Genomic DNA, 12,816 nt, shown 5'->3' with positions numbered 1-12,816 from the left:
ATTTAAAGGAACTGGAAATATCTGAAGAGTATTGATAGAGTTTTGAAGGTAGAAATCAATGGGTGGCAGTCTAATAAAATCTGTCACCGCTTCCACTTTTTCTCCATCTGTTTGCCATGAAGTGATGGGACTGGATGCCATTATCTTAGTTTTTTGAATGTTGAATTTTAAGCCAGCTTTTTCAGTCTCCTCTTTCACCTTCATCAACAGGATCTTTAGTTCCTCTTTACTTTCTTCCAGTAGAGTGGTATCATCTGCATATCTGAGGTTGTTTATAATTCTCCTGGCAATCTTCCATTCAAAGGCTTTAGCGTAGTCAATGAAGCAAAAGTAGATGTTTTTCTGGAATTCCCTTGCTTTCTCTATGATCCAGTGTATGTTGTCAGTTCCACGGGGTTCCTCTTCCTTTTCTAAATCCAACTTGTACATCTAGAAGTTCTCAGTTCATATACGCTGAAGCCTAGCTTAAAGGATTTTGAGTATAACCTTACTAGCACACAAAATGAGCACAATTGTATGGTAGTTTGTACATACTTTGACACTGACCTTCTTTGAGATTGGAATGAAAACTGTCCTTTTCCAGTCCTGTGGCCAGTGCTGAGTTTTCCAACTTTGTTGACTTATTGAGTGCAGCACTTTAGCAGCAGCATCTTTTAGGATTTGAAATAGCTCAGCTTGAATTCCAGCACCTTCACTAGCCTTATTTGTAGTAATGCTTCCTAAGGCCAACTTGACTTCATATCCCAGGATATCAGACTCTAGGTGAGTGACCAGACCGTTGTGGTTATTATCTTCATTAAGACCTTTGTTGTATAGTTCTGTGTATTCTTGTCACCTCTTTTTAATCTCTCTTACTTCTGTTAGATCCTTACCATTTCTGTCCTTTATCGTGCCCGTCCTTTCATGAAATGTTCTTTTATATCTACAGTTTCCTTGAAGAGATCTCTAGTCTTTCCCATTCTATTGTTTTCCTCTACTTCTTTGCACTGTTAACTTAAGAAGGCCTTCTTATCTCTGCTTTCTATTCTCTGAAACTCTGTGTTCAGTTGGGTGGGTTTCCCTTTCTCTCTTGATTTTTGCTTCTATTCTTGGGCTCCAAAATCACTGCAGATGGTGACTGCAGCCATGAAATTAAAAGACGCTTACTCCTCGGAAGAAAAGTTATGACCAACCTAGACAGCATATTCAAAAGCAGAGACGTTACTTTGCCAACAAAGGCCTGTCTAGTCAAAGCTATGGTTTTTCCAGTAGTCATGTATGGATGTGAGAGTTGGAACTAGAAACAAAGCTGAGCACCAAAGAATTGATGGTTTTGAACTGTAGTGTTGGAGAAGACTCTTGAGAGTCCCTTGGACAGCAAGGAAATCCAACCAGTCCATCCTAAAGGAAATCAGTCCTGAATATTCATTGGAAGGACTGACGCTGAAGCTGAAAGTCTAATACTTTGGCCACCTGATGGGAAGAACTGACTCATTTGAAAAGACCCTGATGCTGGGAAGGATTGAGGGTGGGAGGAGAAGGGTACAACAGAGGATGAGATGGTTGGATGGCGTCACTGACTCAATGGACATGAGTTTGAGTAAACTCCAGGAGTTGGTAATGGACAGGGAGGCCTGGCACGCTGTAGTCCATGGTGTTGTAAAGAGTCGGATACGACTGAGCAACTGAACCAAACTGAATTTCCCTCAGCTATGTGTAAAGCCTCCTCAGACAGCCATTTTGCTTTCTTGCATTTCTTTTTCTTGGGGATGGTTTTGGTTACTGCTTCCTGTACAGTGTTACAAACCTCTTGTCCATAGGTCTTCAGGCATTCTTGTCTCCCAGATCTAATCCCTTGAATCCATTTGTCACTTCCACTGTATAATCATAAAGTATCTGATTTATGTCCTACCTGACATAAATGGCCTAGTGGTTTTCTGTACTTTTTAAAATTTGAGCCTGATTTTTGCAACAGGGAGTTGATGATCTGAGTCACAGTCAGGTCCAGGTCTTGTTTTTGCTGACTGTAGACATTTGCTCCATCTTTGGCTGCAAAGAATATAATCAGTCTGATTTCAGTACTGACCATTTGGTAATGTTCATGTGTAGTCGTCTCTTAGGTTGTTGGGAAAAGGTGTTTGTTATGACCAGCAAGTTCTCTTGACAAAACTCTTTTTTTGCCTTGCCCTGCTTCATTTTGGGCTCCAAGGCCAAACTTGCCTGGAGAAATGCATGAAAATAGTTAGCACCTAGAAAATGCTAATCTACGACCTTCTCCTTTCCCCACCCCTCCCTCCCCCCTCCCATTTTTTTAGATAATGATAGGACTTCAGAGATTTTTCTTTAAGGAAGATTTAGCTTGCCATTAGGACAGAAATTGGAGAAGGCAATGGCAACCCACTCCAGTCCTCTTGCCTGGAAAATCCCATGGACAGAGGGGCCTGGTAGGCTGCAGTCCATGGGGTCGCTAAGAGTCGGACACGACTGAGCGACTTCACTTTGACTTTTCATTTTCATGCATTGGAGAAGGAAATGGCAACCCTCTCCAGTGTTCTTGCCTTGAGAATCCCAGGGACCGGGGAGCCTGGTGGGCTGCCGTCTCTGGGGTCACACAGAGTCGGACATGACTGAAGTGACTTAGCAGCAGTAGGACGGAAATAATTTTTCAGTTTTGCTGATTATAAAATAAGTTTCCTTCCCTAAATCACGCACACAGTTTACACTATGACTATGCATATTCTTCTTTTAGAGCATAATTCTATTCAACAGAAAAATGGGCAGAAGATATAAACAGTTACTAAGTAAAGAAATAGAAAGGACCCAAAGACATGAAGAGGAAAAACTGCCTATTATTAATATATTTTTAGGGTTAACTGAAGTTTTTCATTTTTAGGAAGTAAAAGCTTTGTTTAAAAATGAAAACTGCCCCAAGGTGATAAGCTGTGAGTTTGCGCACAATAGCAACTGGTATATCACTTTCCAGTCAGACACAGATGCACAACAGGTGAGAAGAAAGCTTTTCTTTTGATTTGAACTGCTGGTGAAAAAAGAGATAGTGTGTATTTTAATTGAGAAAAATGTGTGCTTACAGTAATGTTTATCAAGACTTTGGAGAACTTTGTTCACCTTTTTGGTTTTGCTTTTTAATTGGTTTTCTTTTTGATGATCTTCCTAAAGCTTTGTTTCAACATAAGAACCGTTTCTTATCAATAAAAAATTAGCACACAGTTTTCAAATTAACATGTACTCAGTAGTTAGTATTTCTGTTACATAGTAGGCCGCAATATATATAACTTCTGATTCTTGGAATTTTGACATAATGATATTACTCTTGTTAGCATGTTTTATATAAAGATAAGTAAAACTACTTTGAAACAAAAATTTATATAATAACATTTTTAAGTCACTCAGATTTGTCTTAATTCTTCATCTTAGAAGGCTCTCTGAACCTATTTTAAAATTGATATGTAGTGATATTTTGGGTCTTTTCTGAATTTTGTGCATTTTATCTGTAGTGATCCTTAGTAGTTATTACATAATAAATGTTAACTGTAGCTGAGGTCTCACATTTCTGCTTTTTCATTTCCTATCATCTGCATAATGGGGTCACCTTCGGAATTTTTTATGGTTTAGAGATAGTTGGTAATATTAAACCTCTCAATAGAATAATGATTGCTTTAATGAAATATTTGAATGCTAATGAAAGTTCCTTTCTGCTTTGTAACAGGCTTTTAAATACTTAAGAGAAGAAGTTAAGACATTTCAGGGCAAGCCAATCATGGTAAGAAACATTTTTAAGTAGTCCAGTTTCAGACAAGAAAGTTTTTGTTGTCTGTTAACAAAGATGAATGACATTTTATTAATCACATAATGAATTTAAAAAAATTTCTGACTCATATGAAATGCTATTTCATAAAATTAGTTGATAGGACATCAAAATACTTTCTAAATAGCAATAACTTTTGAAAGTATAACTTCAGACAGCATGAAGTTTAGTTAGATGCTGATTGACAACGTGTAAGATAATTGTAGATCTCAAAAGTCAGGAGCAGGAATGAGTTTTTAGCAACGAAGGTGGGAAACATTCCCCATTTTCAACCTCATTTCAGTTAACTTTATCTATGCTAATCCTCAGCTATTTGAGAACCTGGAAATTGTCATTGATTGGCTCACTGTTTTCATGTCTAATCTGTTCACTTCAAAATCCACTTCAAAACTTTTCAGTCATTATTGCCATTGTTTAGGCTTGAGAGATTAGAATAGCCTTTTAACTATTGTCCCTTCAGCTTTCCCCTCCTTAAAGCCCATCCTCCACATTATTACCAAACCTACCGTCCAAGATAGAATCCTAAACATGCACTTACTTTGACAAGCTCCACATTCCCTGGGTAATATGTAATTATTGTTTGTAAATGTGGTGTGTTGTTCTTAATCTTACTGAGTTCTTAACTGTATATCAGTGTCTATTCTAAGCATGGTGTGTGTATAGACTCATTTAATTTTTATAAGAACCTAGTAAGATGGTTAGAAGGCAATGGCACCCCACTCCAGTACTCTTGCCTGGAAAATCCCATGGATGGAGGAGCCTGGTAGGCGGCAGTCCATGGGGTCACTTAAAGTCGGACACGACTGAGTGACTTCGCTTTCACTTTTCACTTTCATGCATTGGAGAAGGAAATGGCAACCCACTCCAGTATTCTTGCCTGGAGAATCCCAAGGGCAGAGGAACCTAGTGGGCTGCTGTCTCTGGGGTCGCACAGAGTCGGACACGACTGAAGCGACTTAGCAGCAGTAAGGTGGTTACTCTCCTTTTTACTGGTAAAGAAAGTGAGGCATGAAAGTCACATACCCAGTTCCGCATAACTAGTAAGTGAAAGAACCAGAATGAGAGAAGCTTACATTTATTAAGAGGTTGTATCTCAGATACTGTTCTAAGAACATGACATATTCAAATCTCACTACTACTGTATTATTACTTTCCATGGTGGTATTACTTTTCATATTACGAATGAAGGTATCTGCCAGTTATCATTCTAATTCCTCTACCTGTAATACTCTTCTCCTTATTTCCTTTCCCTGCTTGAGGCTTTTAGGATATTCCCGAGGTCTTCTAACAACTTGAAAGTTTTATATGTCAGATTTAGGTCTTTGATACATCTGGAATTAACTTCATATATAGTACAAGACAGGGATCTGATTTCATTTTCCCCTCATTTATAGAAAGGCAGTTGTGTTAGCACTTATTAAGTGGTCTGTCCTTCCACAAGTTGTGTGTAATGTTGCATCTGTCCTATATATCTCTAGTTGTTCTAATTACCATAGATTTCTAATATCCTTTTCTCCTTGTACAAAGTCTTCCTCCTTGTGCTTTTTTAGAATTATCTTGAGTATTTCTTTTCCATATGAATTTTAGAATGTTTGTCTAATAGTAACAACCAAACAAAAACCTTATTGGAATTAATGGGATTACATTTAATTATTTGATTAAATTGGGGACATTTGGCAGTTTTACCCTGAATTATTCATTATTGTGGTAACTTTATTATGATATATTTTCTTTATTCAAGTCTGTTGTATTTCTTATTTCCTTAAAGAAATTTTTACTGCTTTTCTCCCTCTCCTTGGTAACTTAGTGATTTTTTCCAAAAATGTTTTCATTTGTAGCAGCCTTGCTGAACTCCTTAGATCTATTAGTTTGTTGGGCCTTTTGGATTACTTTCTTGATAGATCTTACCAATAATCACTATTTTGATTTTTCCTTATACCTCCTGTATCTTATAGCTTATTGCTTTTGCTGAGATCTCAGGTTTAGTGGTAAATTTGTCCCTTCGTTCCTTCCTTTCTTTCACTATAGTTTTCTTCTTTTTCTGCCATTTTGATTTTCATCTATGGTTCTTTTGATTATCCATCACATAATCCATGGGGTTGCAAAGAGTCAGACATGACTGAGCGACTGAACAACAATAAAGCAGTATTCTTGTGGAGATTCACATTAATTAATTTTTATAGCATTCATTAAAACCAGATGACCTTGCACCCAGAAAGACACGTGCAGGAGCAAGAAATTGTATGTTCCAGGCCTTGATGCTATTTTCAGCTATACATCCTTTCATCTGGGCATGTCATTTACCCCTCAGGTCTTGGTTTGTTTCTTTGAAGTGTGCATGCTTTTCATTTCTGAAGTTCTCTGGTTCAAAAGCAGTGATCTTGGAGGACAAAGGGATTCAGTGGACAATGCTTGCCCTCCTGTGCTGTGGATAATTTCATTAAGAGGCAATACTTCCTGTTTTGAGTTTTTATGACTGAGAATATTAAGTTTTATTTGGATTTCATATAAATTTTATATATTATAGAATATATATATTATATATGTTTATTTCTATATATATATTTCTGTTGTATATTTACTGTTTCAGAATTTTTAACTGTGAAGGTAATACCTGTATGTGCTAAGAAGGTCAAGTGATTCATAGTAAATTAATTAATTAAATCTCCCTCTCTCAGATTCCTCCAGAGCAGTTTTTTCTGCATGCATTTAGAAATCTTTTTCGTGTCTATCTTTATGGGAATAGAAATGTACAGTGTATTCACTTCTGTTGTTTTCTCATAGTAGATCTTCAGGATCTTTTCATTCACCACTGTTTCTGTTATACATAGAATATTGTTCGTGTATATCATGATTTAATCATTTATCCATGGAAAAACATTAAGTTGTTGCTCTGTTTACAGATAATTTGTAATGTATGCTTTCTTAAAATTTTATTATTGGTAAAATATGCATACATGCAATTTGCCATTTTTAAGTGTACAGCTCAGTGGCATTTAGTACATTCACATTGCTGTACAATCATTACTGGTATTTTTCAGAACAAAAACTCTGAAACAAAGTTCCCAAACATCCCAGCCTCCCAAATAAAAATGCTATACCCATGAAACAATAACTTCCCATTCTTCCCAGCTGCTGGTAACTTCCCTTTTAGTCTCTGTCTTTCTGAGTTCACCTATTTTAGATGCTACATACAAACGGAATTATGTGACATTTGTTCTTTTGTGTCTGGCTTATTTCACTTAGGATAATGTTTTCAAGCTTCATCTGTATGGAGCATATATCAGAACTTTTTTTCGTGTTTTATAATCCATTTCTCTTTTTTTTAAGATTTTTTTCCAAAAAATTTATTTTTAACTGAAGGATAATTGCTTTACAATACTGTGTTGGTTTCTGCCATACAACAACATGAATCAGCCAGAGGTATAGAACTTCATTACTTTTTATTTGATGAATAATATTCCACTGTATAAATACCACATTTCTTGTATCCATTATCTATTGAAAGATGCTTGGGTTGCTTCCCTCTTTGGATTATTGTAAACAGTGCTGCACAACTATCTGTTTGAGTTCCCGTATGTACTGGGAATTATTGGGTAACATAATAATTATATGTTTAACATATTGAGGAGTGCATAAGTGTTTTCCAAAGAAACCGTATCCTTTTACATTCCCACCAGCAATAGAGAAGGATTCAAATTTTTCTACATCCTTGCCAACACTTATTTTTGATAAAACCAATGGGAAAAAGTGGAATCTTATTATGGTTTTGGGTTTCATTTTCCTAGTGACACAAGATATTGGGCATCTTTTCATGGACTTTTTCACGTTTTTATATCAGTTTTGAAGAAATGTGTATTCAGGTCCTTTGACCATTTTTTATTTTTTAAAAATATTTTTAAATTTATGACTGTATTGGGTCTTATTGTGCACGTGAGATCTTTGTTGCAGTACGCGGACTTCTCTCTGCTTGTGGTGTGAGGGCTCAGTAGTTATGGTGTGCAGGTTTGGTTGCCTGGCAGCATGTAGGATCTTAGTTTTCCAGTCAGGGATGGAACCTGCATCTCCTGCATTGGGAGGCAGATTCTTAACCAGTAGACCACCAGCGAGGTCCCTGACCATGTTTTATATTGGGTTGTTTGTTTTTTTGTTGATTTGTACCAGATCTTTATATATTCTGAATATTAACCTTTTGTCAGGTATATGATCTGCAAGTATTTTTTTCCCATTTTGTAGTTTACCTTTTGATTCTCTTGAAGTGTCCTTTGAGGCACAAAAGTTTTTAATTTTTATGAAGTTCAATTAATTTTATTGTTGTATGTGCTTTTGGTACCATACATCAAAAATCATCACCAATCCAAGATCATGAAATGTTAACCCTATGTTTTCTAACCAGGGTTTTTATAATTTAGCCTTTTCTATTTATTTTTTAAAATTTTTATTATTTTTATTTTTGGCTGCACTGGGTCTTAGTTGCTGCATTCAGGCTTTCACCAGGGGGCTACTCTCTAGTTGCAGTACTCGGTCTTCTCATTACAGTGGCTTCTCTTGTTCAGAACACAGAATCTAGCATGTGGGGGCTTCAGCAGTTGTGGCACGCAGCCTGTAGAGCACAGGCTCAGTGGTTGTTGCACATGGGCTTAGTTGCCCTGCAGCACGTGGAATCTTCCCAGACCGGAGACTGAACTTGTGTCCCCAGCAACTGGCGGGTGGGTTCTTAACCACTGGACCAACAGGGGAAGTCTCTAGAACTTTAAAAATTGGAGTCAGTCTTCTCAAGCTTTGCTACCACTTTAACAACTAAGTTTATATAATATTTAAATCCATTCTTATCATTTCAACAGTCTTCCACCATCTTCATCAGAAGTAGATTCCATCTCAAGAAACCACTTTCTTCATCCATAAGAAGCAATTCCTTATTTGTTCAAGTTTTATCATGAAATTGGAGCAATCCAGTTCCATCTTCAGCTCTATTTCTAATTCTAGTTCTCTTGCTATTTCTGCCACATCCACAGTTAACTTCTTCCAGTAAACTTGAGTCTTGAACTGCTCAGTTATCCATGAAAGTTGGAATTAACTTATTCTAAACTCCTGTTCATGTTGGTATTTTGCCTTCTTTCGATGAATAATCTTAATGGCATCTAGAATGGTGAATCCTTTCCAGAAGATTTTTAATTGATTTTGCCTGTCTCCATCAAAGAAATCATTATCTCTGGCAACTACTTAATAGCCTTATAAAATGTATAGTAAAAACTTATATAATTAAGTCTTGAAAGCCAAAATTTCTCCTTGATCCTTGGGCTACAGAATGGATGTTGTGTTAGCAGGCATGAAAACAACATAAACTCCATCATATATCTTCCTTAGAGCTCTTGACTGACCAGGTGCCTTGTCAGTGAGTAGTAATATTTTGTAAGGAATCTTTTTTACTGAGCAGTAGATCTCAGCAGTAAGCCTAAAATATTTAGTAAACCATGTTGTTAACAGTTGTGCTGTCTTCTAAGCTTTGTTGTTTCATTGATAAGAACATAGGCATAGTTTGGTTCAGTCACTCAGTCGTGTCCACCTCTTTGTGACCTGATGGACTGCAGCACACCAGGCTTCCCTGTCCATCACCAGCTCCTGGAGCCTTCTCAAACTCATGTCAATCACGTCAGTGATGCCATCCAACCATCTCATTCTCTGTTGTCCTCTTCTCTTCCCGCCTTCAATCTTTCCCAGCATCAGGGTCTTTTCAAATGAATCATTTCTTTGCATCAGGTGGCCATAGTATTGGAGTTTCCGCTTCAGCATCAGTCCTTCCAATGAGTATTCAGGACTGATGTCCTTTAGGATGGACTGGTTGGATCTCCTTGCTGTCCAAGGAACTCTCAAGAGTCTTCCCCAACACCACAGTTCAAAAGCATCAATTCTTCCATGCTCAGCTTTCTTTGTAGTCCCAATTCTCACATCCATACATGACTACTGGAAAAACCATAGCTTTGACTAGACGGGCCTAGTATATATGTGTAAATGTGTGTACGTTAATCCCAAGCTCTGCTTTTAAATGTGTCTCTGTTTTTAAATATGCTGTCTAGGTTGGTCATAGCTTTTCTTCCAAGGAGCAGCAAGCGTCATGGCTGCAGTCACCATCTGCAGTGATTTTGGAGCCCCAAATAATAAAGTCTGTCACTGTTTCCATTGTTTGCCCATCTATTTGCCATGAAGTGATGGGACCAGATGCCATGATCTTAGTTTTCTGAATGTTGAGTTTTAAGCCAACGTTTTCACTCATCAAGAGGCTCTTTAGTTCTTCTTCGCCATAGTGGGTCTAGCATAATTCTGAAGGGTCAAAGGATTTTTGGAATGGTTAATATGCATTGGCTTCAAGTTTAGTCACTGACTGCACTAGCCCCTACCAAGAGAGTCAGCCTGTCCTTCTAAGTTTTGAAATCTTGAAGCCAGGCATCGACTTATCTTCTCTAGCTATGAAAGTCCTAAGGTATTTGAAAGTTTTTATTACTTATTTTAGCTAGATATTCTGGATAACTTGGTGTGGCTTCTACATCAGTCCTTGATTCTTTACCTCGTACTTTGATGGTTATAGAGATAGCTTCTTTCATTAACCTCATGAACCAGTCTCTGCTGTCTTCAAACTTTTCTTTTGTAGCTTCCACATCTCTCTTAGCTTTCACAGAATTGAAGAGAATTAGGGTCTTGCTCTGCATTTGGCTTTTGCTTGAGGGAATGTTGGGACTGGTTTGATCATCTATCTAGATCACTGAAACTTTTCCACATCAGCAATAAGGCTGTTTGGCTTTCTTATCATTTGTGTGTTCACTGGAGTAGTTCTCATTTCTTTAAAGAACTTTCTTTGCATGCACAACTTGACTTAATTGTTTGGCACAAGAGACCTAGCTTTTGGCCTTTCTTGGCTTTCAACATGCCTTCCTCACTAAACTTGTTTTTAGGGACTTCCCTGGAGGTCCAGTGGCTAAGACTTCATGCTCCCAGTGCAGGGGCCCAGGTTCTATCCCTGATCAGGAAACGAGATTCCACATGCCACAACCAAGAGTTTGCATACCACAAGTAAGACCAGGAACAACCAAATAAATAATTTAAAAACCATTTCTAGTTTTTTATTTAAAGTAAGAGAGCTGTGACTCTTCCTTTCACTTGAATATTTAGAGGCTATTTTCGTTTCAATATTGTTGTATCTCAGGGAATATGGTGATCCAGGGAGAGATTGAGAACAGGAAAACTGTCCATTGGTAGAGTAGCCAGAACACACACATCTATTGATTAAGTTTGTCACCTTACATTAGCGTGGTTTGTGGTATCCTAAAACAATTACAATAGTAACATCAAAGATCACAGATCACCATAACAAGTTTAACAATAATGACAAAATGAGAAATATTGCAAGAATTACCATAGTGTCATGCAGAGACACTCACCACAATTAGAGAAAGCCCACTTGCAGCAATGAAGACCCAATGCAACCAAAAATATGTATTTTTTAAATTGGACCTTTATTTTATACACTTGAAGCTAATATTATGAATCAGCTCTTAACAATGTGAGCAAATGCTGATGGAAAAATTGTACCAATTGACTTGCTCAATGCAGGTCTGACACAAACCCTTATTTTGCAAAAATAGTACAAAACAAAAACAAAACCATAATATTTGGGAAGCACAATAAAGCAAAGTGCAGTAAAAGTATAGTATGCCTGTACTGCAACTTGATTATCTAGTTACTTGTTCTTAGACATCTTTGTTCCTTGCTTACATCATTTTTAGTGGACTGTCCTTTTATTTTTTTTTTCTCTCTGGACTGTCCTTTTAAATCTGTTTTCTACCTTTGAAAAATTTGGTGATGGGACTTCCTGGTGGTCCAGTGGTTAAGACTTTATGCTTCCACTGGAGGGCACAGGTTTGATCTCTGGTTGGGGAACTAAGATCCCACATGCCACACAGCATGACCAAAAAAACAAACAAAAAAGCCTCTAAGTAGGGAATGCCTTGACGTTTTAGTGGTTGGAACTTCATGCTTCCATTGCAGGGGGCACGGGTTCAATCCCTGGTTGGGGAACTAATATCCCACAAGCTGCAGGCAGTGTCCATAGTAATATAAATTAAAATTTATTATGTGTGTGTGTATATATATATACACTCAAACTTTCTGTTTTTGAAATTAATCTATTATTTTTGGTTACACTGGGTCTTTGTTGCTCCAAGTGGGCTTTCTCTAGCGGCAGTGAGTGGGGGCTGCTCTGCATTGTGCTGCGTGAGCTTCTGATTGCTGTGGCTTCTCTCGTTGCGGAGCACAGGCTCTAGGCCCACAGGCTTCAGTAGCTGACTGCACGCAGGCTCAGTAGTTGTGGCGCACAGGCTTTTAATTGCTCCATGGCATGTGGAATCTTCCCAGACCAGGGATCCAACCTGTGTACTCTGCTTTGGCAGGCAGATTCTTTACCACTGTACAGCCAGGGAAGTTAGTGCTGTGTGTGTGTATATACATATAGTGTTAAAATACATATAAAATTTACCATCTTATTTTAATTTCATTTAATAGTTCAGTAATAGTAAACACATTGTCTTTGTTGTACAGCCATCACCACCATCTATTCTCATAACTCTTTTCTTCTTGTAAAACTGAAACTTTGTGCCTGTTAATAACTCCCTGTTTTCCCCTCCTCCAGCCCCTGACAACCACCTAAGCCTATATTATCTTTGATTACTTACCTCATATAAATAAATCATACAGTATTTTTCTCCTTGTGATTGGCTTATTTCACTTAATATTGTGTCTTCAAGGTCCATCCATGTAGCATATTGAAAAATTTCCTCCTTTCTAAGGTTGATACATATTCCAGTGTATTTATATAACAGAATTTGCTTATCCGTTCATCTGTTGATAGACACTTGGGTTTGCTTCCATATTTTAGCTCATGTGAATAATGCTGTTATGAATCATGGGTGTACAAATACCTCTTCAAGACTCTGCTTTGAGCTCTTTTGTATATATAC

The 12,816-nt window shown here is 37.5% G+C and overlaps 1 protein-coding gene across 7 annotated transcripts in view; it reads left to right on the top strand.

The window, feature by feature from the left end:
• LARP4 (La ribonucleoprotein 4) overlaps positions 1–12,816 on the top strand; it is a 75,440-nt gene that overhangs the window by 42,732 nt on the left and 19,892 nt on the right. For 6 of the 7 annotated variants that reach the window (XM_059886609.1, XM_024992004.2, XM_059886610.1 and 3 more), the window contains 2 exon segments: positions 2,873–2,983; positions 3,707–3,760. The exons of the other annotated variant lie outside the window; for it this stretch is intronic. In XM_059886609.1, the coding sequence (XP_059742592.1) occupies positions 2,873–2,983; positions 3,707–3,760 (165 nt within the window). 7 annotated transcript variants of the gene reach the window in all.

The sequence above is a fragment of the Bos taurus genome, chromosome 5, assembly GCF_002263795.3.
Source record: "Bos taurus isolate L1 Dominette 01449 registration number 42190680 breed Hereford chromosome 5, ARS-UCD2.0, whole genome shotgun sequence".
Lineage (NCBI taxonomy): Eukaryota > Metazoa > Chordata > Mammalia > Artiodactyla > Bovidae > Bos > Bos taurus.
The sequence above is the reverse complement of the archived record's forward strand: the minus strand, read 5'-3'. Positions and strand labels throughout refer to the sequence as shown.